A 26929-nucleotide genomic window follows, 5' to 3' on the forward strand; every position below is an offset into this window, starting at 1 on the left:
TGACACAGGGCTACAAGAGAAGCCAAAGTAGCTACAAGCAAATTTAGCAGCAAGCGAAAGTCATAAGGAAGCTGGTCAGTAAAGAGACGGCAAAAATGTAGAGTCTAATAACATAAAGTGTTAGCAGGGTTGTGAGGAAATGTTCTCACTCAATACCAGTGACAGTGAAAATTGGTACAACCTCTTCGAGAGCTTCTGTGACATTTGGTTAAGTTGAAGATGCACACGCCCTACAGTTCAGCCAATCTACTACTGAGGTGTATTTCCTACAGAAACTTCCAAATGTGTGCACAAGCAGACAAGTACAAAGATATTTATTGCAGGACTGTTTTTAAGAGTCAAAAACGAAACAAGTTCAAAGTCTATCAACAGGGGAATGTATAAATAAATACGGTATATTCATACAATGCAATTCTATACCAGCAATTAAAATGAATGAACCAAAGATAACATAATTATTCAATTTGTTCATACACGAATCTCAAAATATGCTGAGCAAAAAAAAGCAAGTTGCACAAAGGCACGTAAATTTTAATACCATTTAAGTTTAAAAACAAACAATAGTATATATTGTGTATGGAGTCACCGTGATCAAAGTATAAAATACGCAAAGGAAAGACATACGCAAACCTGAACGCAGTGGCTATCTCTAGAAAAGGAGGGGGAGGAACTGAGAGAAATTTTCTTTCTTTAAAGAAAAACGAATATCTGAAGTAAATTTGACAAAATATTAAATAATCACGTCTGTAAAATCTGAATCATGGATTGGTTAGCTCCCCCCTCTGTATATTTGAAATATTCCAAAAATTAAAAGAAAAAAAGTAAAATTAGACAATAAGAAAATCGGGCAGAACAGAGAGAAAGACAACAAAACGCAGCACTTGAGCGCAGAGCACGAAAGCTTGAGCAAACGCAGCAGTAGCTGGGTCCCTAATGGGTTTGAAATTTTTTACCCTAGGTATCCTTATAATAATCCTATTTTCGTTAGGATAAATCGCAATATTTGCAACAAAAAATGTCCTCAGTAGAGTCATAGTTAAAAGGAAATGGCTCCCTCTGGAGGAGTAAAATCTGTAAGATTTCTACCTTGTTTCCCTCGCCATGATATTGGACAAAATAGAAAGAGATTCAGGTGAATACCATAAAATACTCTATGAACCATTAAGTATTATCAAGAACGCCCAAGGACGGCATAGCCCAGTAGGCGTGTGCATATATTTTGAAAGGCCAGTGCAACTGAGAGGCTTTTGGCATCCAGGGCGCCTCTGGAAAAGGCATGGCGCACTGGTACCAGCCCAAATTCACCTACGTCTCGGCTCCATTTTTTATCTTTGATCCGCTTATTCTGTCCTCTGAACAGGCCACACTGACAGCGTCAATACTGCGGAGCAGGGGGCCAGACTCGATCTTGCCCTCCCTCTTCCCGTTAGCATCTGTGGGGGAGGATGCTCAGAAAGAGGCCCCGGGGGCGAGGGGAGCGCCGGGGTTACCCGCCCCCCCAACGTCCGTTCCGTGGGAACAGGCCCTGCACTGGACTGCCAGTTCCCACGAAAACAGGTGGCAACGGAGTCGTGGACACACGCACACAGAGCAAGGGGTGTGCATGAACGAACACGCACCAGCGAAACCTGCACACAAAAGATACGCACTCGACAGGACTAAACGCGCACACAGGAGATCACGCACTCGACAGGACCCATGCGCAGACACGCTGGGGACACTCGGGGACACGCACACTCGCGCAAGCGAGGGTCTAGGCGGGGGTCGCGATCGCAGGAGGCGCGGCCACGCGCGCTGGGGGACGCGCAGCCCACAGACCAGAGCAGTGCCACAAAGGGGGGCCACCCGCAGAGGCCGAGAGCGCCTACGCAGCCGCCAGGGAGCACGGACACCGACACAAACGGGGCCACAAGGCGACACGCGAGCGTGGGCCCCTGCACCCATAGGGGATGTCAGCCGAGCACCGGCCGAGGCACGGGCACGGGCGATGCGCACAAAGGGACTACTCCCACCCTCTCACTGGCATCCCAGGGCCTCGCTCGCGAAGGGGGCACCAGACCAAGGGGGAAAACCCACGGAGGCAGGCAATGGCGGCCACACCCCCCCATCTCGCGGGACCCCAGCCCCCGCAAACACAGCAGGCACCGCAGCGAGGGACGCGGGGCGACGCGCACACACCCACACTCACCACACACTCACAGAGGGGGTGTGGAAGACCCCGCTCCCCCGGCATCTTCGCTGCAGCGGGACAAGTTGACACATCCGGGAGCCCTGCCGCGCGCCGGGTGTGCACTCACCGGGGCCCGCCGCCCGCGAGCCTCGACGCGGGCCGGCGCCACCGCCGCAGCCGCCGCCGCCGCCGCCGCCACCTCCGGCCCTCCAAGTCAGCTGACGGCTGGAGGGAGCAGGCGGCGACGCTAAAGGCAGGTGCGTCACGTGGGTTAGCAGCGCGCAGGCGCAGTAGCGCCGCACCGCCCCCTCCTTCGTCTTCGCGAGCCGAACGGATCCCGACGGCCCCCGCGCTCTCTGGCTCCCACCTGGAGAGGGTCGTCGTGCGCCTGCGCCAGGGTGGGAGCGCCGTCGCGCCTAGGCGGTTCCCTCAGTTTTTCCTCTTTCCGCCCCCACTGCGGCTACCCGGTCGGCGCCTGCGCAGAGAACTCAGTGCTGAGGCGGCAGAGGTGTCGGGAGGGGCCTGGGTGGGTGTATGAAAGACCCGAGGTCGAGGCCCCCGGTATATCCCACCTCGAAAGAGAAACAGAAGCCCCCATGAGTGGACACGGCCCGGGGCCTGGGCGCCGCGACCCAGTAGGCCCGCGTGCTCGTGGGCGCCGCGCGAGCCTTGTTCCCCGCCCTCCCCTCCCCTCCCCTCCCGCGCGGAGGCCACGCTCGCAGAGCTGGGGCGCGCGTCCGTTCCCCCGACCCCCTCTCCCCGCCCTGTCCCGCGCCGCCCGTTCTGCTGCGGGGCGCGCGCCAGCCTGGGTGCCTGTGTGCGCGCGAGGTGGGGGCGCGGGTTGCGGGCGGGGACCGTCCCCGCGGCGAAGCACGTCGCTGACGGCTGATTGTGTTCCTTTTCCGCAGATTGTCCAAAGCCCTAGGAAAAATGGTGGAAAATTCACCGTCGCCATTGCCAGAAAGAGCGATTTATGGCTTTGTTCTTTTCTTAGGCTCCCAATTTGTCTTCAGTAAGTACTTCCCCGATGGATGGCCAGGGGCTTTTGCTGGCATTCAGTGACAAGGGAAGAATGCATTGGTTAGACTGTGCACACACGAACTGTTGATTCTTTCTCCCTATGTCTCTTTTTAAGAAAATAACTCGTGTTTGTTGAGTGTTGTACGCCAGCACTAGCCTAGGAGGTTTTAGTCTCTACAAATATTTATACAGCAGCAGACACGATGGCAGAGTGAATAAAGCCTGATCCCTCCCCTTAAGGAGGTCGTGGTCTTGTGGAGGAGACAGACGAGTAAATCTACAGCGAAGGCTCAGTGTGGCGAGTGTCAGGGGAGCACGGCGGAGAGATACTGAAACCAGACTGGAAGTGTCAGGGCTTTGATCCGCAGCGCAGGGACCCAGGCACTGAGGCCGAGTAGGAGGGAGGGGAGAAGTGGAAAGGCTTGATACGACTCCAGTGTGCCCTGTGGGATCTGAGGAACAAGAGTAGGCCAGAGAAGTCGGGTTGAAAGGTGGATTCTTTGCGTCCGGGATCCCCCTTAATCCCCATAACTTTCCATTTAGAGATAAGGAGACTGATGCTCACTGAGACACTCATATGCCCAGTCACACAGCAAGCCCCAAGTCTCTCCCCAAAAGGATTTGGGAATTATGAGGCACGCAAGAGAGAGGAACTTGAGTGCCCCTGAGCCAGCGTTCTGGAACTCTTTGGAAACCAGGAAAGTGGAAGAGTGATAGTACTTCTGAACGCTAACTAAACTATATCAGCCTGGACCATCAGTACAGCTTGCAGATAATGAAATGGCCAGGCTGTTAGAACTGAAGTGAAGAAGTTACAGCTGAGTTCAAATTCTGACTCCACAGGTGAGCCATGTGAGCTGGGACCCTCAGCAAACTTTTGGAGCCTCAGGTTCCTTACTTGTAAAAGGTAATGATGGTTCTTAAATGCTTATGACGCATGAAACAATCCTGTGGGGTAGTTTCTGTTGTTATTGTCCTCACCTTAGAGATGAGCATTACTGGCGTTTCAGTAATTAGCCCTAGGTTGCAAAGCTGCTAAATGATAAGCCTCTAAATTTGAACCCAAACACACTGGCTGACTTCACTCTGCTGCCTCTGCTGACTGTTGCTAGGATTAACTGGCGTAATTTATGTAAAGCACATAAAGCAATACCTAGAAACAGTTAAGTACTTAAATTATGTTAGCTACTGATGTTATTGTTAGCACTTCTGTAAATCCTTGTTCAAAGAATGTATCAAAGATTCGAAGCTATATAAATAAATAAAAGCAATCACTTTAAGACTTAAATTCTGGCCGGGTACAGTGGCTCATGCATGTATTCCCAGCACTTTGGGAGGCTGAGGCGGGCGGATCACCTGAGGTCAGGAGTTCGAGACCATCCTGACCCACATGGAGAAACCCCGTCTCTACTAAAATAACAAAACTAGCCAGGTGTGCTGGTGCAGGCCTGCAATCCCAGCTATTTAGGAGGCTGAGACAGGAGAATTGCTTGAACCTGGGAGGTGGAGGTTGTGGTGAGCCAAGATCTCACCACTGCACTCCACCCTGGGCAACAAGAGTGAAACTTCATCTCAAAAAAAAAAAAAGAAAGAAAGAAAGAAAGAAAAATTTGCAAAGAATTCCATGATATCCACAACCAAAAATTAACTCAAGTATTTATTGAGTGCTTACCATGTGCCAGGCACTGTTACAGGCCAGGAAGGACCAAAACAGTCAAAAATGCCCTGCTTTCATAGAGTTTTTACTCTAACGTTGTGGGGGGAGGTAGTCAATGGACAAATTAAATAAGAAAAACATATACAGTATCAGGTGATAACGTGTACTGTGGGGAGAAATTAAACAAGGGGCAGGAGGATACCGAGTGGAAGGAGGTCCTTCTAATGTACTTCTTTGTCATCTTTTGTTGTTCATGAGCGCTTATCACAATGTAGTGAAAATACCAATTTACTCTTTATTCACTAGTAGACTTTTAAGTTTAGGGAGGACAGAAGCCATCTCTTTTTGATTCAGTATTGTGCCCCACACTCCTGACATACAGAATTCTGTAATACATATTTGTTAAGAAAAGAATGCATCATCACTGATGTAATAAGGTAGGTAAAAGTTTTATCGGCCGCTTACCTTGGGTTGGTGATGTATCCTTTCTAAGCTTCCATTTCCTCATCAGTTAAAATTGCATACTTGCCTCAGAGGATTGTCTTGGAGGATTATCTTAAATAATGTGTACAGAATGCTTGGAACTGTGCTCAATCTACAGTGAGCTCTCAGAACTTAGCCATTGTTGTTATGGTGGGACAACAGTAACGGATGCCACAGAGATTTGGGATTGAGGGAAATAAGATTGTACTTTGGGAGATAAGGCAGAAGCTTGACGTGGTAGATTAGAACTGGATAGGTAAATTTCTCTTTGAGCAACTAAATGTCTATAGTTAACTTCAACCTTGTGGGGATGAAGTAAGTATTGAACACTTAACTGTACATAAAGCAAATTGCTAGGTGATAAGGATTATAACAATTGCTGAGGTATGATTTGTATCCTTGAATTACTTAAAATACAGAGTGAAAGTTAAGATGTTAAAGAAATGACTAATACAGTAATTATAAGAAATGTACAAACAAGGAGCTAGAAGAACTGAAAGGAGGGAAAAATCATTTCTGAGTGAATCAGGGACACTTCAAAGGAGCTTTTCTGTTTTATATGAATCTTAATAGATTAGATGTATCTCTTGCTGACTTCCTCTTTTTTATCTTTTTCTTTTCTACAGTACTTTACCTCGTGTGGGCTTTTATTCCTGAATCTTGGCTAAACTCTTTAGGTTTAACCTATTGGCCTCAAAAGTAAGTTTAATATATTTCTTAAATGACGATATGATTAATGCTGTTTTGAAGAACCATATCCTTTCTTAAAACTACCCAAATCTTAAATATTCTCTTAAAATTCATGAATAGCCATATAGAAACTGAAAGCTTTTTAAAGATCACTATCGATATATATCTAATTAAAGATGGTGGCATGAACACACGTTTATCTCCATTTCCTTCAAAAATCTTGCTAAAATTACCCTACAGGAAAAAAAAATTAAGATATAAACCCACAGAAACAATAGCATAGCAGAAAAGAGATATCAACATTTTGGAAAGTGGATTGTGATAGGTGAGAGGTCTCTGTTTCTGTGTTTTTCACATTGTTGAAGTAGGGATGCCAGCAAGAATATTTGTACCCTTAAACTCCAGAATAGCTCAGACATTGGAGTACTAAGTAGCTCTTTAATTCTGGGTTTTACTGAAAACATGTTTGAAGACCATGTGAAGGCTCTAGCCTTCAAATCTCCCTCCCTCAGCCATCAAAGCTGGGAGACCCACCCTGCCCTCCCCTGCAGAAAACCGGAGTTTTACTGTCTGGCAAGGTTGAGTCTCTAGCTTGGGGGCCACTTAGTCTAAGTGTGGGAATGAGGCATCTTATGGAAAACGAGAGCAAGTGAAATCTGCATGGCTTAATGAGAAGGTTTACTTCCTCCTCCATCTTCCCTCTCTGGGCTTCCAAGCTTATAATACCCTACTACACACAGAAAAAGACCCCAGTGAGGTCAGGGGTCTCTAAGAGCCAGGTCTCTTAGAGTGAGGCTCACCAGTTGATCATCTCTGCCCACATTCACATAGTGCTTCCAACTCACTTGTTAGCACTTCATTTTTAAATATGAATGGACTACTCTAAGTCACCAGACATTAAAAGAAAGCCTCTAGCATGAAATGAAAAAGCAGAAAAGTAAAGGGAATTTGAAGGAAATAGAATGCAGAAAACAGAAAAAATAAATAAATAACTTAAAATTCTCAAGAGGTAAGAAACTTATAACTATGAAACAAGAACAGAATGCTGTACAAAAGGAATGTTCAGGAAATTACTGTATTTGGAAATTGTAAACATTATAGCCAAAATTAAAATTTTAATTGAAAGATTAGAAAATCAAACATAGGTAATCTCTAGAAATTAGAACAAAAAAGAAATGGAATATAAAAGAAAGTATAATGGTTAAAAATCTAGCTATTAGAAGTTTCAGAAAGAGAAAATAATAGAGAACAAATCATTTCAAAAAAAAAATAATAAACCTGGGCAACATCTCAATACCCCATTTCTACAAAAAAATTAAAAATGAGCTAGGTGTGGTGGTGTGCACCTATAGTCCCAGCTATTTCCAGGGCTAAAGTGAGCTCAGGAGATTGAGGCTACAGTGAACTACGATCACACCATTGCACTCTAGCCTGGGTGATGGATGCTTTCTCTAAAACAAAAACAAAAACCACTCAGTAAAAAATAGCACTTTGTGTACTTAATGATACTGAGAGGCATAATAGAGTCTTAACAGAGAATTTGAGTCTCTGGTATTGACGGCCACGGGCAACCAAGTGAACAGATAAACATAATTATTCAAGAAAAAACAAAGTGTTGTACAAAACAAAGAAAATATATAATAGGCCGGACACAACCATCTTGGCCAACATGATGAAACCTCATCTCTACTAAAAATATGAAAAAAATTAGCTGGGTGTGGTGGCATATGCCTGTAGTCCCAGCTACTTGGGAGGCTGAAGCAGGAGAATCACTTGAACCCGGAAGGCAGAGGTTGCAGTGAGCCAGGATCGTGCCACTGCATTCCAGCCTGGGTAACGGAGCCAAGACTCCTTCTCAAAAAAAAAAAAGAAAATATAATAATGCACTGAGATCCTCAGTTGCAAAATTATTTATATAGTTAGAATTCTATTTCTAAAACCTGCTGCTATAATAAGAAATTGTGATATAAGTATAGAAGAGAATAGGAGGACATTAATTCCTCGTCTCCATATTAGGAAGTCTAGAAAAAAATGTCTAATAGAAAAAAATGAAGAAACAGTACTATGAGCATGTTATGTAGCAATGAGGAAGTAAGTACCAGAAGACAGCCCAGGGTTGGGTTGGTGGATAGAGGACTGCAGCTTTTCATTATAAGCCTTGTGGAACTATTTGTCTCTCATGTGCATATTTTAATTTATAAAATTTAAATTTAAAAACTGTTAGTCTTGTGACTGACTCTTGAGAATTACAACTTTTAGAAGTGTTTATTATGTACTTTAATATTCTCTTCGGCAGATACTGGGCAGTTGCATTACCTGTCTACCTCCTTATTGCTATAGTAATTGGCTATGTGCTCTTGTTTGGAATTAACATGATGAGTACCTCTCCACTTGACTCCATTCATACAATCACAGGTAACTTTATATGAAAGAAAAGTGCTGGGGCAATGAAAGAGTGGAGTATTAGCACTTTTACCCAGAAAAGTAACAAGAACAGGCTGCAAGACACACATTGGTGGTGCCTATAATTCCACCTACTAGGAGGCTGAGGGAGAAGAATTGTTTGAACCCAGGAGAGTGAAACTCCATCCAAAACACACACACACACACACACACACACACACACACACAAACATATATATATATATATATATATATATACTGTATACACATTGGGACAGTAAAAAGAGACTAAGAGAAATCAATACAAACTTAAAAGGAAATATTTACATGAAGGAACTAAGTTCTGATGAATATGCACCAGCTATATTCATGGAAGAAATAAATTCTAGTGAATTATAGCACTGGTTAGCAGATATTTGCTCCCATAAAAACCACAAGTATATTCAGTATGTATCTATAATATGTTCACGTTAACTTTGCCTGAGGGAAACTTCTTTTATCCTGCACAGACACTGTTGATTGAGGGATAGCAAATAGTACATGCAGACCTTGTTCAGAAAGAGGACTTTGGTGCGTGTATCCTCCTCCGGATCATTGTGTACTCCTTATTCCAGTTAGTGGATAAAAGAGCCACAATAGTTTCATGTGGTTTTATTTTTTGAAGTTCTTTCAAGTCTAAAGATTAATATGAATCTGACTCCAGAGCTTGCTTAGATTCTAGAAAGTATTTTTTAAGTTCCCTGGTATGATTTTTCAGCTTTTCAAAACCTTTATTCATTAGCCTCTACAATGTATTTTAAAAATCAATAATACTATTTTTAAATGTCTTTCAGATACATTGCATTCCATGCATTCATGATTGGAATTGGCAGCAAATAGACAATTTCTGCAGAGGGGAAATTGTTAAGTTTGCATGAATATTTATACCAAATGATTTAATAGCTTTGCAGTGTCAATTTAAATGCATTTTCAAGGGCTCGATCTAATTCTGTTCCTATGATAAATGTGCAAATGAGAGTTTAATCATCATGGTACAGTTGAATGAAATGTTAATTTCTTTCCAAGTTAGAGATGAAAAAAAGTGCTTTGCTGATTATGTTTTTATTTTAATTGGGACATTTCTTCCAAAGAGAAGATTTAAGTAGTCATTTATGTTAAACATGTTTCTCACTATCCAGATATCAGCCTAGTAAATTGTGAGTCTCCATCAGACACAGAGACTGAAGAAGAAATTGCTTGGGTAAACAGAGCTTTTTGGTCTTTTCTTACAGATAACTATGCTAAAAATCAACAGCAGAAGAAACACCAAGAGGAGGCTATTCCAGCATTAAGAGATGTTTCTATTAGTGAAGTAAACCAAATGTTCTTTCTTGCAAACAAAGAACTTTACTCCAAAAACTGAATTGTATGTAACCATACTAACACCAAGGACGTATTTATTTATGTGTTTGCCATTATAATTTTGACCGTAAATTAATTTGACCATCTCTCATTAATAAAGGAGATATAAAAAATGTAACTTGACCTTCTCTTAGATTATGTTCAATGAATATTGTAAATGTTCTCAAGTATTAATTGTTAGTGAACAGAATAAATACAATATTGCATTACCATATAGCAGACTTTGAAAAAATGTGTCAGTATAATCAAGCAGTTCCTCCAGAGAGACATTTATTTTGTAATTTGCAAAGGGCAATGATGTCCTTCCTCCTGTTTGTCCTGAGGGGCCCAGAATTCAAACCCTTAGTTTTGGGGAAGGGTACATTTAATATTTATGCCATCAGATTCAGGTCTAAGACACTTATTTATTGAGCACTCACTGCATCAGGTATTTTTCTAGGCACTAGGGATGAAGTAATGGTAAGATTCTCAAAGAGCTTATATTTTAGAAGCAAAGTGAGGCCAACGAAGCAAATAAACAGGAAATATAATTTGATGAGTGCTGTGCAGAGAATTAAGATGATGTCTTGTAGAATGCAAAGGGATGACTAGTTCACTTTGGGTAGTCAAGGAAGGCCTCTCAGAGAGAGGCTGTTAGGATCTAAATATGAAGCAGGTGAGGCAAAGACCATAGGTGAGAAGGAACTTGGTGTGTCCTAAGAACAGAAAGAAGACTGGCACTGGGCATGGAACATACCGAACAAGGGAGAATGTGGTCCCAGGTGAGCCTGGAGAAACTGGGCCCAGATTGTAAAGGGCTTTATAGGCCAGTGTAGGAAGTGTGGGTTAAATGTAAGTGTGATGAGTTTGAGGTTCTTTAGGATCAAGCTGTTGGAAATCTTGAAGGAGAGGAATGAGTGACCTGATTTCTGTTTTTTAAGTCATTCTAACTGGTGAATGGAGAATGGATTCAGAGGGGGAGCTGAGAAGGGCACAAGAGTATGGAAGCAAGATCATTAAGAGGCTGTTGCGTTAGTCCGGGCAAGAAATGATTGCTGCTGACAGCGGAGTGGTAGTGGAGTGGGGAGGAGTGGATGGCTTTACAGCATTTTATTGGAGAGGAGATAGGTAACTGATTGGGTATATGGATCTGATTGTGCAGGATAGGCAGAGCTGGCTGAGAGAAACTGATCGTGGATCACTCCTAGATTGTTTTTTTATTAAGGAAATGAGTAGATGCTTATGCTTTTTTTGACTCAAACTTTGGGGAAGTGCACTTGAGGGGTAGAGAATTTGTATATGAAAAGTCTTGAATGGCACTGCCTTATGAATACCTGGATGTTTCTTGTATGTGATAAAGAAGCTTAGACATAAATAAGATACTGTTAAACCATGTATGACTTAGCCAGAGTATGCTCACAATTAGCCAATGGGATGAAATTCAGATTTCTTTAGCACCTAGGGCCCTCCAACTTTTGGGGTTTCTTTGGTTGTTTTTTTTTTTTTTAATTGTTGTTGTTGTTTGGTTTGGGGGGTGTTTTTTGAAACAGTCTCTCTCTGTTCCCCAGCTTGGAGTGCAATGATGCAATATCAGCTCACTGCATCCTCTGCCTCCCAGATTCAAGCGATTCTTCTGGCTCAGCCTCCTGAGTAGCTGGGACTACAGGTGCACACCACCATGCCTAGCTAATTTTTATAGTTTTAGTAGAGATGGCGTTTCACCGTGTTTGGCCAGGCAGGTCTCAAACTCCTGACTTCAAGTGATCTGCCCACCTCAGCCTCCAAGAGTGCTTGGGATTACAGGCATGAGCCGCTGTGTCCAGCCCACTCCAACTTTTTTTTTTTTTGAGACAGAGTCTCATTCTGTCACCCAGGATGGAGTGCAGAGGCATGATCTCAGCTCACTGCAACCTCTGCCTCCCGGATTCAAGTGATTCTCCTGCCTCAGCCTCCCGAGTATCTGGGATTACAGGCACCCACCACCATGCCTGGTTAATTTTTGTATTTTTATTTTTTTGTTTTTTTTTTTTTTTTCCGAGAGGGAGTTTCGCTCTTGTTACCCAGGCTGGAGTGCAATGGCGTGATCTCGGCTCACTGCAACCTCCGCCTCCTGGGTTCAGGCAATTCTCCTGCCTCAGCCTCCTGAGTAGGTGGGATTACAGGCACGCACCACCATGCCCAGCTAATTTTTTGTATTTTTAGTAGAGACGGGGTTTCACTATGTTGACCGGGAGGGTCTCGATCTCTTGACCTCGTGATCCACCCACCTCGGCCTCCCAAAGTGCTGGGATTACAGGCTTGAGCCACCGCGCCCGGCAATTTTTGTATTTTTAGTACAGATGGAGTTTCACTATGTTGACCAGGCTGGTCTTAAACTCCTGACCTCAAATGATCGGCCTGCCTTGGCCTCCCAAACTGCTGGGATTACAGATGTGAACCACCAAGCCTGGCCTGAGTCAAATATTTTAACATGCAAATTTATACCTCTGCAAAAAAAGAAAACTAATTATTTTAAGTAATTGAGGACAGTAGGACTTCCTTTCAATAACCATATTCTTCTTACCCAGTAAGCATGAGATGGATAATGTGAATCTGCTTTTCCTGTTCCTTAGTTTGTCCCAGTTTCTGTTATTTTATGATGAGAGTATGTCACCACACTTAAGAGCAATTTAAGGGGGCTGGATGTGGTGACCCATGCCTGCACTACCAAGGCAGGAGCATCACCTGAGGTCAGGAGTTCGAGAGTAGCCTGGCCAACATGATGAAACCCCATCTCTACTAAAACCAAAAATTAGCCAAGCATGGTACACGCTTGTAATCCCAGCTACTCAGGAAGCTGAGGCAAGAGAATCACTTGAACCCAGGAGGCAGAGGTTGCAGTGAGCCGAAATCGCACCATTGCACACCAGCCTGGGCAACAGAGTGCGACTCTGTCTCAAAAAAAAGGTACTATTAGGATTCCCATTTAAAAGATGAAATATGAAAATACACAGGAAATAAACACGATGCCAACCAAGCTGTTTGGCTGCAAAGCCACACACGAAACTACACAAAACTACAATGGTGGGTGGACGATGGACGGCTATTTCAGAAATCCAAATTTCAGTGACAGCAACGGAATTAGAAAGAAGTGGATGGATTTTCAAATGTGTAGAAGATAAAAAAAAAAAAAAAAGCAGTATAAGGGAACCAGCCGACTCCATGAAGTTTAGAATGGTAAATAAATAAATCATAGTTTGTTTCTGTAGTGAAACACTATACAGCCATTCAAGCAAGAATGCATTACTTCTATACCTAATAATGCGAATTAATATGGACATAGCATTGGGCAAAAAAAAGCCAGACATAAAAGAATAAATACTGTGTGGTTCCCTTTATTTGAAGTTCAGAATCAGGAAAAGCTCATCTATGGAGGCAAATATGAGAATAGTGATTACCCTTGGAGAAGAGTGTTAACTAGGAGAGGCATGAAGTAGCCTGCTGGTGAATTGAAAATATACTACATCTTGATCTAGGTAGAGATTATGGTTACGTGATATAATACATGTTTTTTAAAAATCGTTAAGTTATTAAGATTTCTGCTTCTGACGCAAGTTACACCTCAATAAAAAGGGGGAAAAAACATACTCATGAGAGAACGAGGATGAAAAAGACAAAACTATCTTAGCAGTATTATGAAAATAACTCTGACCTCATAGGCCCCCTGAAATATGGTCTTGGGACCCCAGACTTTAGGAACCACTGGTTAGTGGACATCCACTATCGTGTGTGTGTGATGAACTAGAGCAGAATACGTCAGTGCATTGCACTCAGTAAATATTTTGACTGAACATCTCTTACAACCACTTCAGACCTCTCTGTTCACCTCTTACTCCAGCCACTGATGCCCCAAGCAGTTCATGCAGGTTTAACCAAATCCACGTAGGTGCCCCTTCCAGTACACTCTGGAAGGAGAGCCCTTAACACCCATAGGACCAGCCAGGAGCCCAACCTGGGACAAGTGTCAGTGGATATACACATCTTCCTTTCAGCCTCAAGGAGACAGTTCTGCACTGCATTGCATTAGCTCCTCAGAAGGTCTTGTGGGATTGAGCCGCGGTTGCCATGGTGGGGTGCACTCAGCCCATGTGCTTGTCTGTCTGCTGTGTTTTGCACTCTCTGCTACTTGGCCCTGCTCTCTGTGATCACTTTCCCAGTAAACTGCCTGCACACAAGTACCTTTGTCCCAGTCTCTGCTTTCAGAACTCCAGCTGAAATGTTTTTTGTTTTTGTTTTTGTTTTTGTTTTCCAGGTTAGAGTGCAGTGGCACAATCTTGGCTCACTGCAACCTCCACTTCCTGGATTCAGGCAATTCTGCCTCAGCCTCCCGAGCAGCTGGGACTACAGGCACATGCCACCATGGCTGGCTAATTTTTTTGTGTTTTTAGTAGAGATGGGGTTTCACCATCTTGGCCAGGCTGATCTCAAACGCCTGACCTCGTGATCCACCCACCTCAGCTTCCCAAAGTGCTGGGATTGCAGGCATGAGCCACCACGCCTGGCCTTGTTTTTGGGTTTTTTTGAGACAGGGTCTCACCTTGTTGCCCAAGCTGGAATGCAATGGTGCCATCATGGCACACTGCAGCCTTGAACTCCCAGCCTCAAGTGATCCTCCCATCTCAGCCTTCCAGGTAGCTATGACCACAGGCATGCACCACTATGCTTGGCTAATTTTTAAATTTTTTTTCTGTTGTAACAGGGTCTCTCTATATTGCCCAGGCTGTGAGACGCTTTTGTTTTGTAAAAACTGTGCTTCTGCCATGATGTATATTGCATGTCTTAATTTAATTAAAAGGTCTGAAAGATACTGTTTTGCAGTGAGCCCAAATAATAGCATAAAATTCTCCAAATAGAAAGTGTCAATAATGCAAAAATTTTCCAAATACTAACAAAACCTCCTCCAGTGATTCAACTCCCAGGGAGAAATAAAAGCCCAGGTATGAAATTACCTAATGAAAAGCCAACAGATTTTTTCTTTTTTTTTTTTTTTTTTGAGATGGAGTTTCGCTCTTGTTACCCAGGCTGGAGTGCAATGGCGCAATCTCGGCTCACCGCAACCTCCGCCTCCTGGGCTCAGGCAATTCTCCTGCCTCAGCCTCCCGAGTAGCTGGGATTACAGGCACGCGCCACCATGCCCAGCTAATTTTTTGTATTTTTAGTAGAGACGGGGTTTCACCATGTTGACCAGGATGGTCTCGATCTCTTGACCTTGTGATCCACCCACCTCGGCCTCCCAAAGTGCTGGGATTACAAGCTTGAGCCACTGCGCCCGGCTGCCAACAGATTTTAAATCCAAAGCTCTGCTCTCCCTAATTTCCTGCCCTGCCCTGTGTTAGTTAAAAGGATCTCAATCAGATTCCTGGGTTTCCTCAAGAAGCCTCTGTCCAGGCTCGCATAAGAATGGGAGTCATTCCTTCAGCCAATTGACCCAACCCAAAATTTTTTGCATCTTCCACTTTTTTAAAGATTCCTTAGGATACACAGAAATTTCATACCGTCTCATGCCCATAGAAGTTTGGAAACCTAAATAAATCAACTTCTACAGCGAAAGTGCTGAAACCCAGTACATTGTATAGTACAGACCCGCCAGCCGGTAACTAGGACAGACTTGACGGAATGGGAGAAAGGAAGAGAGAAAAAGGAAGAGGAAAAGAGAAATTCGTGATTCATCTTGCTGGGGTACAGGTCATGCTGTGGCGGTTTTCATGGGTCTCAATCACTCCGTTTAACACAATTAGGTTAATGGTGGTGCTATTTACCACTTTGGGGCTGGAGGAAATGTACTGATCTCAACTCTTCTAGTCAGGAGAGTTTGTCATTCCATGGTAAAATAACCCTAAAATTTCAGTGGCTTAACAGAGTTTAGTTTTCAAAGAACTGTACTTTGAGATAGCCACCAAATCTGAACAGGGCCACAGGGACAAGCACGGTGGATGTTTCAGTGATTACCTGTCTGGACCTATGACCGAGGACCAGATGTTCTCTCTGTGCCTCATCACCACTTAAGTCCCAGAGGCCAGAAATCCAACGGAAATCTCAGGGACTAAAGGAGAGTCAGAAATGGCATTATGGAAAATGTAATTATTGAACCAAGTGCAATTTGTGGACTGAGTTTTATATGTTCACATAATGCAGGGTAAATTATTGTCCAATAATTCAATACCTGCCTAAGGCTTTTTCTGAAAATCCAGCATGCCCAAGCTCTGCTTGTATAGGTTACGGTCACAGCGGACCCCGTGACAAGGGTTGGAAGAAGCCAGCTAGAGCCTCAGTGACTCAGATGTCACATTCCAATTGCACTGTAATCAGCCCACTTGTGTCATAAAACCTGTTTACACAAAGCCTGGCATATTAGAAGCAGCTGTGAGTCAGCCTGCATCAGCTGCTGCTGCTGCCCCAAGAGACCCATATCTCCCTGTGATGCTTTGGTTTCTATGGCAACCTCTTCTGACTATTCTCAGTGAATGCACCGTGGGTGGGAACGTCCTAGGGAAAGTTCAATCACTTGCTCCTCACCACCATTCTGTGAAGGACTTAACGCACCTGGTAAGAATTAAAATACAGCGTCCACCTTATTACTGATAGAGCCAGATTTTCAAGTGCTGCATTAGCCCGAAGCCAAAACCATGCTTTATTTTCTAAATCTGGACTTGGGGACTGATGTGAGGAGGACTGGGCCCGCACCTAGAGACATGGCCCGACCAGCTGCATGCTCAGGAGGTGTGAGGGCCAGGTGGACAGCAGACAGCTCCGCGCATTGCTATAAAGAACTACCTAAGACTGGGCAATTTGAGACAGGGTCTTGCTCTGTCGCCTCAGCGTGAGTGCAGTGGTGCGATCATGGCTTACTGCAGCTTGGACTTCCTGGGCTCAAGCAATCCTCCTTCCTCAGCTTCCCGAGTAGCTGGACTATAAGTGTGTGCCACCGAGACCAGCTAGTTTTTTGTTTTTTTATTTTTAGTATTTTTAGTATTTTTTGTTTTTTTATTTTTAGTATGCATGGCTGTGCCTCATGATTTTGCTCTCTGTCATCTGTGATACTCAGAAATGCACCTGGGTTCTGTATCTACGCATGTCAGGCTCTGTAATTATCCTCAGCAGTATGAGTGCAACAAGCCTCTTGTCTAAGCACCGCAAAGAGAGGAGGCCTGTCTGGGCGTCTTATACAGGGCTGCAGGTTGGTACCTGCTACACCAGGCTCCTTTTGGGTCATCAGAAGGCCCTGCCCCTCCCACTCAGGGCCTGTTTCTTCTGCCTCCAATGCCCATCCTCCTCCGCCACCCCTTTCCCTCTCCGTTCACACCCGAGCTTCCTTCCTTAGGCCCATCCTCACACAACAGCGCTCACAATTGTCATTTCCCATGTACCCCTTTGTGCAGGCCACACCATGCCAGGGACCCTGCCTGTTTTGTCACCTCATCCCTAAGGCCTGGCTCAGTGCCTGATATGCAGGAGGGCCCTGCTCAATAAATGAGTGACCCAGGCAGAGAGGGTGGCGTGGAGGGAAGTAAAGTGTATCTTGGGACCTGTCCCCCCAGAACCCTGGGCTGCTTGCCCTGGCTCTAATGGATGGACGGACAGACGGATGGAGGGACAGAAGCCTTGGCATCATTTGACTGCCTTGTCTCTGAAGTTTGGAATGTAAACTTCTCTTCCAGCTCTCTTCACAACAGCCATGTGAAGAATCTGAAACAAACAAAACCACATGGCCTGTGCAGTCAGTGGGGGAAATGGAATGGGTTTTATACCATACCTGTAATGTTCACCCGAAAAATGGGGCCGCTGAGCTGCTAGCACTAGCACTAGAAAAGTGAACGAATGTGCAGAAAAGTCCCTTCCATAACGAAAAAAAAAAAAAGAAAGAAAAATCCCCAGATAGTTTCACAGTTGAGCATTTTCTGTCCTGATCAACTGGGTGACTGGGACCTTCATGCAGCTCCCTGACCCCAGCTGTTTCCCATCACCCCAGCTCAGCTGGACCAACTCAAGTCACAAGGACCCTTTCTGATTTGGCTCTCTTCTTGGAGCACAGAATGTGCTTGCTTGGAAGCTTGAGTTTTGGAGCTGAAGAGATCTGGACTCTGGGTCTCAAGTGCTCCCATCTCTTCCCTCTTGCTGTGTGAGGCCGTGGGAGTGTTCACTCCCTATAATAGTCAGTTTCATGCTGCTGATAAAGACACACCTGAGACTGGGTAATTTATACAGGAAAAGGGGTTTAGTGGACTTACAGTTCCAGGAGGCTGGGAAAGCCTCATAATCATGTCAGAAAGCAAGGATGGCAGCAGGCAAAGAGAGAGAGAGAGCTTGCACAGGGAAACTCCCATTTTTAAACCATTAGATCTCATGAGACTTAATGATCTCCCACCTCCATGATTCAATTATCTCGCCCAGTCTCTCCCACATGTGGGAATTATGGGAGCTACAAGATGAGATTTGGGTGGGGACACAGAGCCAAACTATATGATCCCCTAATCCTCTGTTTCCTCACCTGTTACATGGTGATCTATCATCCCAAGGGCTAATGGTGACCATTATCCCCAGGGCTGAATCAGGTGGAGTGGGTGAAACTCCTGGAATTCACAGAGCTTGGCCCATGGTCTCACAGCTGCCCCCTGCATGTTCCCTGGCCCTACCCACACCCCAAATGGGCTTCCATTTCTCTCTGAATGTACCCTGCATTTTTCACCCTGGTCCAAAGGCAGGCTCTGCTGTTTCGTTTGTCTTCACAGGGACTTGACTGATTCATCTTGGGTCCCAGTGCCTAACACAGGGCAGCTACATATACATGGGGTTGTTGAGTGAAGAAGAAAAAAAAATTTAGACATTCCTATCAGAAATCATCAGACGTGTTACAACTAAATTGTAGGTGCAAACTTTTTTCACATGGTAAGGAGTCAAATCGTTGACCCAGATATTTTGAATTATCCATATGGAGATCCTATAACAACCTTAAGTTACTAGAAAGCCACCATTGTTTACTCTTTTCAAATTCTGGTAAGTCTTTTAAGATTTTTTTCCCCTGAGGCTACTAAAGTTTATGAAACTCATTTGATAACAACTCCAGCCCAAACTCCCCATCATCATCCAACATGAGGATTAAATTTGGTGTGTGTGAAAGATAGATGAACTGCTACAGGACAAAGAGGCAACTAGAAATAATGGCCTCTGGCCGCAAATGCACACAAATTAAAGGACTGTCAACCCAGGACGGAGATTCTATCAGTGATGAATCTGGCATTTCACTTGACTACTTGATCTAGTAGAATTATGGGAAAACTAACCGAGATGACCCGCGTGCACAGACAGACCGGGCCATCCGTCTCCCAAGTGAAATTTCTCGGCACCCAGCTTCAGGGTTTGCTTTTCCATCATTGCTGAGTGGCAGTGTGGCAGAGAGAGATGACCTTTACTTAACCTTGAGAATAACTACACCTCTTCCTGCCCACAATAGGGAATGTGTGTCAATGCCTGCCACAATCCATTTACAGGAGTTATTGCATGTTTGGTCTGAGTTGATGATATCTTTGCCTTTTTGAACTTTATTTTACAAACTAAATTATCTTCCATACACCATCTTGGACCACACACCAGCAGCAGATGCGTGACAAATTTAAAAGGTAACTTTTATCTGTTTTGTTTTGTTTTAGGGTTTTGTGTTTTTTTTACTGTAACATTCAGCCAAATGAATATAAAAAAAATAACCAAGTTTCATCTGCCATCTTCTCACTGGGTGACACTCTACTTTCATTCCTTTAGGTATTTAGGCAATGTTTATTGCTGTCAGCAACCCAATAGATAAGTGATTCCAAAACAAATCCTAAATCAAGCACTCTTTTTAGACTTAACTCCGTTCTTCCCAAATGCCTGTGTAATGATTTGTTCAAAGATCTGAAGCAAACGACATCAGATCAGATATCCAGTCCTTCAAAGAAAATGGTTTCAGTGAAGTTAAATCCCAAAACTTGCCCTCATTTTCACCTCTTCAGCCCATCCTTATCAGGAGCTTCTTGTCACCAATAAGATTAGTGGTAGTTAGTGTATTGGACCAAATACGATTTTTTTCCATTGGGTTAATCAAGACAATGTCATGAGCCAAATAAATAACTTATGTGATTAAAAGGTACTAATGGTTCATGACCAGCCTGGCCAACATGGCAAAACCCCGTCTGTACTAAAAATTAGCCAAGCATGGTGCCATGCACCTGTAAGATCAGCTACTGGGGAGCCTGAGGCAGGAGAATCACTTGAACCCAGAAGGTGGAGCTTGCAGTGAGCCAAGATTGTGCCACTGCACTCCAGCCTGGGTGAGGCAACAAAAGCAAAACTCCATCTAAAGAAGAAAAGAAAAGAGCCGGGCGCGGTGGCTCAAGCCTGTAATCCCAGCACTTTGGGAGGCTGAGGCGGGTGGATCACGAGGTCAAGAGATCGAGACCATCCTGGTCAACATGGTGAAACCCCGTCTCTACTAAAAATACAAAAAATTAGCTGGGCATGGTGGCGCGTGCCTGTAATCCCAGCTACTTAGGAGGCTGAGGCAGGAGAATTGCCTGAGCCCAGGAGGCGGAGGTTGCGGTGAGCCGAGATCGCACCATTGCACTCCAGCCTGGGTAACAAGAGCGAAACTCCGTCTCAAAAAAAAAAAAAAGAAAAGAAAAAAAAGAAAAGAAAGGCACTAATGAAGCCCATCGACCACACTTTCTGTGGATCAATAGACTATTTCAGAAATCCCCTTGATTAAAAGTCTAAAATTTTAGCTAAGATCATTTAATGATTACAGTCTTTTAAATCTACCTAAGTCATGAAAATGGAATGGTATTGGATGGTTGATTTTTAAATATTTTCATTTTTGCTTTTTAATAAGTATCACTTATTTTAGAAGTGATATCTATTTATTGTAGAGAATTTTTAAACTAAGAGAATAAAAAAATTAAAATCATCCATAATCCATCACCCAAAGATAATTACTCATAATAGTCTTGTATGCGTCCTTGTCAGTGTATCTGTGTGTTACATATGAATATTTAACAAAAAAAAAGCGGGATCACACTGTAAATATAATTTTGTGTGCATTTTTAAAATAATATTATATTGTGAACATTTAGCAGCTTTATGATATTGCATCAAGTGAATGCACTAAAATTTATTTCACGAAGTCTCCATTATTAGAATTTTGGGATGGTTCTAAGTTTTCATTTTTATAAATGTCGTAGCAGCAAATATTCTTGAACAAAAATCTTTATCCTTTTCTCTGATTTATCCTTGGGAAAGAGTTTTAGAAGGATAAGGGGATATAAAATTTCTGGAACTCTTGTGGATTGCCAAATTGCCAAGAAAGTAGCTCAATTTTACATTCCCACCAACAAAGCATGACTGTTCCCTTGTCCACATCACGTATTGATTGTTTATTCAATAAGTATTTTATACTTTAATTGTTTAAGAAAATGACAATAGATCTTCCATGATCATTTTGAGAATTAATGAAATGAGTTCAGAGAAATTACAAAGTATGTTTTGGATAGCTGATAGACCATGGTTTCACAGGAATTTACTTAGCAAACTTGTATTAAGAGCTTCCTGGCAAGACTAAGAGGTTGAAATCACCTGTTTGTATGATACAACTTAAACTTTCAAACTCATTTAGGTAATTCCCTTCACAGGCCGGGTATGGATACAATCCCACTGATTTGGGAAGCTGAGGTGGGAGGATTGCTTGATCCTAGGAGTTCGAGGCTACAGTGAGCTATGATGGTGTCACTGCACACCAGCCTAGGTGACAGAGCGAGACCCTGTCTCTTAACAAAACAAGAAAAGAAAAGAAAATACCCTCACACACAACGTAATTCTTTTTCAAGAATAAAAATGGTTATGGAGTTGCCTAATTTATTTATTTTTGTCTGTATTTCTTCTTTCTTTCTTTTTTTGATGTTAACTTTTTATTTTTTATTTTTTCATAAGTTATTGGGGTACAGGTGGAATTTGGTCACATGAGTAAGTTCTTTTTTTTTTTTTTTTTTTTTTTTTTGAGACGGAGTTTCGCTCTTGTTACCCAGGCTGGAGTGCAATGGCGCGATCTCGGCTCACCGCAACCTCCGCCTCCTGGGCTCAGGCAATTCTCCTGCCTCAGCCTCCTGAGTAGCTGGGATTACAGGCACACGCCACCATGCCCAGCTAATTTTTTGTATTTTTAGTAGAGACGGGGTTTCATCTTGTTGACCAGGATGGTCTCGATCTCTCGACCTCGTGATCCACCCGCCTCGGCCTCCCAAAGTGCTGGGATTACAGGCTTGAGCCACCGCGCCCGGCCATGAGTAAGTTCTTTAGTGGTGATTCGTGAGACTTTGGTGCACCCATCACCTGAGCAGTGTACACTGTACCGTATTTGTTGTCTTTTATCCCTCGCCCCCCCTCCCAACTTTCCCCCCAAGTCTCCAAGGTCTACTGTATCCTTTTTATGCCTTTGTATCCCTGTAGCTTAGGCCCCCACATATCAATGTTCGGTTTTCCATTCCTGAGTTACTTCACTTAGAATAATAGTTTCCAGTCTCATCCAGATCACTGCAAATGCTAGGGTTATTTTTTGGTTGGTTGGTTTGTTCTGAGACAGAGTCTTGCTCTATCACCCGGGCTGGAGTGCAATGGCATGATCTCAGCTCACTCAGCAACCTCTGCCTCCCAGGTTCAAGCAATTCTCCTGCTTCAGCCTCCTGACTAGCTGGGATAACAGGCACGTGCAACCACACCCAGTTAATTATTTGTATTTTTAGTAGAAACGGGGTGTCGCCATGTTAACCAGGCTGGTCTTGAACGCCTCATCTCAGGTGATCCACCCGCCTCAGCCTTCCAAACCGCTGGGATTACAGGCGTGAGCCAACATGTGCGGCCATGATTTTTGTTTTTCATCCTGTTTATCTGGTGCCTCACATTTGTTGACTTGCTTGTGTTAGACCATACCTGCATCCCTGGTATGAAACCACTTAATCACGGTGGGTCATCTTTTTGATACGTTGTTGGATTCGGTTAGTTAGTATTTTGTTAAGGATTCTAGCATCTATGTTCATCAGGGATATTGGTCTGTAGTTTTGGATTTTTTTTGGTTATGCCCTTTCCTGGTTTTTGTATTAGGATGATGCTGGCTTCATAGAATGATTTAGGGAGGGTTCCCTCTTTCTCTATCTTGTCAAAAAGATTGGTACCAATTCTTTGAATGTCTGCTAGAATTCTGCTGTGAATCCATCTGGCCCTGGACTTTTTTTTTTTTGGTTGGTAGGGTTTATTATTATTATTATTATTACCATTTCAATCTTGTTGCTTGTTATTGGTCTGTTCAAGGTATCTAATTCTCCCTGATTGAAGCTTGGAAGGTTGCATTTTTTCTGGAATTTATCCATCTCTTCTAGGTTTTCTAGTTTATGTGCATAAAGGTGTTCATAGTAGCCTTGAATGATCTTTTGCATTTCAGTGGTGTCAGTTGTAATATCTCCTATTTCATTTCTTAATAAGGTTATTTGGATTTTCTTTCTTTTCTTGGTTATTCTTGCTCACGGTCTATCAATGTCATGTATCTTTTCAAAGAACCAGCTTTTCGTTCCATTTATCTTTTGTATTTTGGTTTCAATTTCATTTAGTTCTGCTCTGATCTTGGTTATTTTCTTTCTTCTGCTGGGTTTGGTTTTTCTTGTTTCTCTAGTTCCTCGAGGTATGACCTTGGATCGTCAGCTTGTGCTCTTTCAGTCTTTTTGATGTTGGTGTTTAGGGCTATGAACTTTTCTCTTAGCACTGCCTTTGCTGTGTCCCAGAAGTTTTGATAGGTTGTGTCATTCTTGTTTTTCAGTTTGAATACTTTTCTAATTTCCATCTTAATTTTGTTTTTGGCCCAGTGCACATTCAGAAGCAGGTTATTTAATTTCCATGTATTTGCATGGTTTTGAAAGTTCATTTTGGAGTTGATTTCCAGTTTTATTCCACGGTGGTCTGAGAGAGTGCTTGATATAATTTCAATTTTCTTAAATCCATTGAGGCTCGTTTTATGGCCTATCATATAGTCTATCTTGTAGAAAGTTCCATGAGCTGTTCAATAGAATGTACATTCTGTGGTTGTTGAATGAAATGCTCTGTATATATCTGTTGAATGAAACGCTCTGTATATGTCTGTTAAGCCCATTTGTTCCGAAGTATAGTTTAAAGTCTTTGTTTCTTTGTTGACTTTCTGTCTTGATGACCTGTCCAGTGCTGTCAGTGGAGTATTGAAGTCCCCCACTATTATTGTGTTGCTGTCTATCTCATTTCTTAGGTCTATTAGTAATTGTTTTATAAATTTGAGGACACCAGTGTTAGGTGTATACCTGTTTAAGATTGTGATATTTGCCTGTTGGACAAGCCTTTTACCATTATATAATGTCCCTCTTTGTCTCTTTTAACTGCTATTGCTTTAAAGTTTGTTTTGTCTGACATAAGAATAGCTACACCTGCTCACTTTTGGTGTCCATTTGCATGAAATGCCTTTTTCCACCCCTTTAAGTTTATGTGAGTTTTTATGTGTTAGACGAGTCTCCTGAAGGCAGCAGATAGTTGGTTGGTGAGTTCTTATCCATCCTGCTGTTCTGCGTCTTTAAAGTGGAGCATTTAGGTCACTTCCATTCAGTGTTAGTACTGAGATGTGCGGTACCATTGCATTCATCGTGCTGTTTGCTGTTTGGGTTTTTGTTGTTGTTGTTTTTGCTTTTTAACCTGTGTTTTTGTTTTATAGGGCCTGTGTGACTTACGCTTTAAAGAGATTCTGTTTTGATGTGTTTCCAAGATTTGTTTCAAGATTTAGAATTCCTTTTAGCAGTTCTTGTAGTGGTGGCTTGCTGGTGGCGAATTCTCTCAGCATTCGTTTGTCCGAAAAAGACTGTATCTTTCCTTCACATATGATGCTTAGTTTCTCTGGATACAAAATTCTTGGCTGATAATTGTTTTGTTTTAGGAGGCTGAAGGTAGGACTCCAAACCCTTCTAGCTTGTAGGGTTTCTGCTGAGAAATCTGCTGTTAATCTATAGGTTTTCTTTTATAAGAGCCTTAAAGCTCTTAAGATTCTTTCCTGTGTCTTAACTTTGGATAACCTGATGGCAATGTGCTTAGGGGATGATCTTTTTGCAATGAGCTTTCCAGGTGTTCTTTGTGTTTCTTGTGTTTGGATGTCTAGGTTTCTAGCAAGGCCAGGGAAGTCTTCTTTGATTGGTCCCCCAAATGTGTTTTCCAAATTTTTAGATTTCTCTTCTTCCTCAGGAAGACCGATTATTGGCTTGGTTGTTTAACATAATCCCAGACTTCACGGAGGCTTTGTTCATATTTTCTTACTTTTTTTTCTTTGTCTTTGTTGGACTGGGTTAATTTGAAGACCTTGTCTTCAGACTCTGCATTTCTTTCTTCTACATGTTCCATTCTATTGCTGAGACTTTCCAGGGCATTTTGCATTTCTAAAGTGTGTCCAGTGTTTCCTGAACTTTTTATTGTTTTTTCTTTAAGCTATTTATTTCCTTGAATATTTCTCCCTTCACTTCTTATATTGTTTTTTGGATTTCCTTGCATTGGGCTTTACCTTTCTCTGGTGACTCCCTCATTAGCTTAATAACTGCCTCCTGAATTCTTTTCGGGTAAATCAGGAATTTCTTCCTGGTTTGGATCCATTGCTGGTAACGAGTGTGATTGGAGGCGGGGACGGAGGAGGGTTAAAGAGCGTTGTTTTGTCATATTACCAGAGTGGGCTTTCTGGTTCCTTCTCACGTGGGTAGGCTCTGTCAGAGGGAAGGTCTGGGTTGAAGGCTGTTGTTCAGATTCTTTTGTCACACTGGGTGTCCCTTGATGTAGTACTCGCTCCCTTTTCCTATGCATGTGGCTTCCTGTGAGCCGAACTGCAGTGATTGTTGTCTGTCTTCTGGGTCTAGCCACCCAGCACGTCTGCCCGGCTCCAGGCTAGCACTGGGGGGGTTGTCTGCACAGAGTCCTGTGATGTGAACCATCTATGGGTCTGTCAACCATGGATACCACTGCCTGTTCCAGTGGAGGCGGCAGGAGGGTACAATGGACTCTGCGAGGGTTCTTAGCTTTGGTGGTTTAATGCTCTATTTTGTGCTGGTTGGCCTCCTGCCGGGAGGCGGCGCTTTCCAGAGAGCATCAGCTGTGGTAGCATGGAGAGGGACCAGCAGTGGGCAGGGCCCTGGAACTCCCAAGAGCATATGCCCTTTGTCTTCACAACCAGGGTGGGTAGGGAAGGGCCATCAGGTGGGGCAGGACTAGGCGTGTCTGAGATCAGACTCTCCTTGGGCGGGTCTTGCTGCGGCTGCTGTGCGGGACGGAGGTGAGATTCCCAGGTCACTGGAGTTGTGTCCCTAGGAGGATTATGGCTGCCTCTGCTCAGTCATGCAGGTGGTCAGGGAAGTGGGGGAAAGCTGGCAGTCACAGGCCTTCCCCAGCCCCCACACAAACCAAAGGGCTGGACTCACTGGACCCAGGCTTGAGAACTTGCCCCAGGCTCCCTGCCTCCCAGCTGCGAGGCAAGAAAAAGGCGTGGTTCCTCCCCGGCCTGTGGAGCCTGCACACTGGATTCATGCCCTCCCCCAAATTCTGGCCAGGAGGATTCTTGCCTCAGTTCAGACGGAGATTTCCTTCTCCCTGTGGCATCCCCTCCACCCCTCCTCTAGCTGCGCTCCCGATGGATCCCTGTGGTGCTGGGCAGGAATGGCCTGCTTAGGGACACAGTGTGCTCCCAAGGCCTTTCACTGCTTGCTCTACCCCTTGGCTCTCCAACTTGTCTCGGTTCCAGTTAAGGTCAGAAACGTCTTCCGCAAACAGATCTTCGGTTTCTCTGGTGGGGGTATGTGTTCAGGAGAAAAGGATCTCCCTCTCCCACTTCTGCAGTTGGGGAGCTCACAGTATTTGGGGTGTCTCCTGGGTCCTGCAGGAGCAGTCCGCTTCCTTCAGAGAGTTTGTGTGTTCTCTGGAGATTGCCGGTTTGTTCTTGCAGTCAATCTGGAGCTAAAATTCGCTGTATGAGCCTCCAAGCAGTACTCAGCCCACCCGAGTCAGAGCTGCAATCTAGTCCTGCC

General features: G+C 43.7%; 2 protein-coding genes across 11 annotated transcripts in view; one reads left to right on the plus strand and one right to left on the minus strand.

Annotated features, from left to right (window-relative positions):
* Window positions 1-2410, minus strand: part of TTC3 (tetratricopeptide repeat domain 3) — a 126999-nt gene extending 124589 nt beyond the window's left edge. For 2 of the 5 annotated variants that reach the window (XM_010338275.3, XM_010338274.3), the window contains exon 1: window positions 2189-2410. Coding sequence is in view for 2 of the 5 variants with exons in the window: in XM_074389283.1 (XP_074245384.1) it covers window positions 2200-2233 (34 nt within the window). In the remaining 3 variants the exon portion in view is untranslated. The remainder of the gene's footprint in view (window positions 1-2188) is intronic. The other 3 variants (XM_074389283.1, XM_074389282.1, XM_039480621.2) reach the window with 2 other exon arrangements.
* Window positions 2411-2461: 51 nt separating this feature from the next.
* On the plus strand, window positions 2462-9942 carry PIGP (phosphatidylinositol glycan anchor biosynthesis class P). 6 transcript variants are annotated; one of them, XM_010338281.3, is made up of 5 exons: window positions 2462-2696; window positions 3079-3182; window positions 5957-6029; window positions 8317-8435; window positions 9695-9942. In XM_010338281.3, the coding sequence occupies exons 2-5, from the start codon at window positions 3101-3103 to the stop codon at window positions 9823-9825; spliced, it is 405 nt and encodes a 134-aa protein (XP_010336583.1). In that variant the 5' UTR covers window positions 2462-2696; window positions 3079-3100; the 3' UTR covers window positions 9826-9942. The 6 variants fall into 6 exon arrangements, with proteins under 6 accessions (XP_010336583.1, XP_010336579.1, XP_010336578.1 ...); XM_010338277.2 differs by having other exon boundaries at window positions 2484-2568; XM_010338276.2 differs by having other exon boundaries at window positions 2594-2678.
* Window positions 9943-26929: the final 16987 nt, after the last annotated feature.

Source organism: Saimiri boliviensis, chromosome 18 (assembly GCF_048565385.1).
Source record: "Saimiri boliviensis isolate mSaiBol1 chromosome 18, mSaiBol1.pri, whole genome shotgun sequence".
Lineage (NCBI taxonomy): Eukaryota > Metazoa > Chordata > Mammalia > Primates > Cebidae > Saimiri > Saimiri boliviensis.

What these genes read in the sequence shown, in the direction of transcription:
- PIGP (XM_010338281.3), top strand. Translation starts at nt 3,101, where the DNA reads ATGGTGGAAAATTCACCGTCGCCATTGCCAGAAAGAGCGATTTATGGC. An exon ending in TTAACCTATTGGCCTCAAAA is followed by an intron (nt 6,030 to 8,316) that starts GTAAGTTTAATA and finishes TCTCTTCGGCAG; the next exon opens with ATACTGGGCAGTTGCATTAC. An exon ending in CTCCATTCATACAATCACAG is followed by an intron (nt 8,436 to 9,694) that starts GTAACTTTATAT and finishes CTTTTCTTACAG; the next exon opens with ATAACTATGCTAAAAATCAA.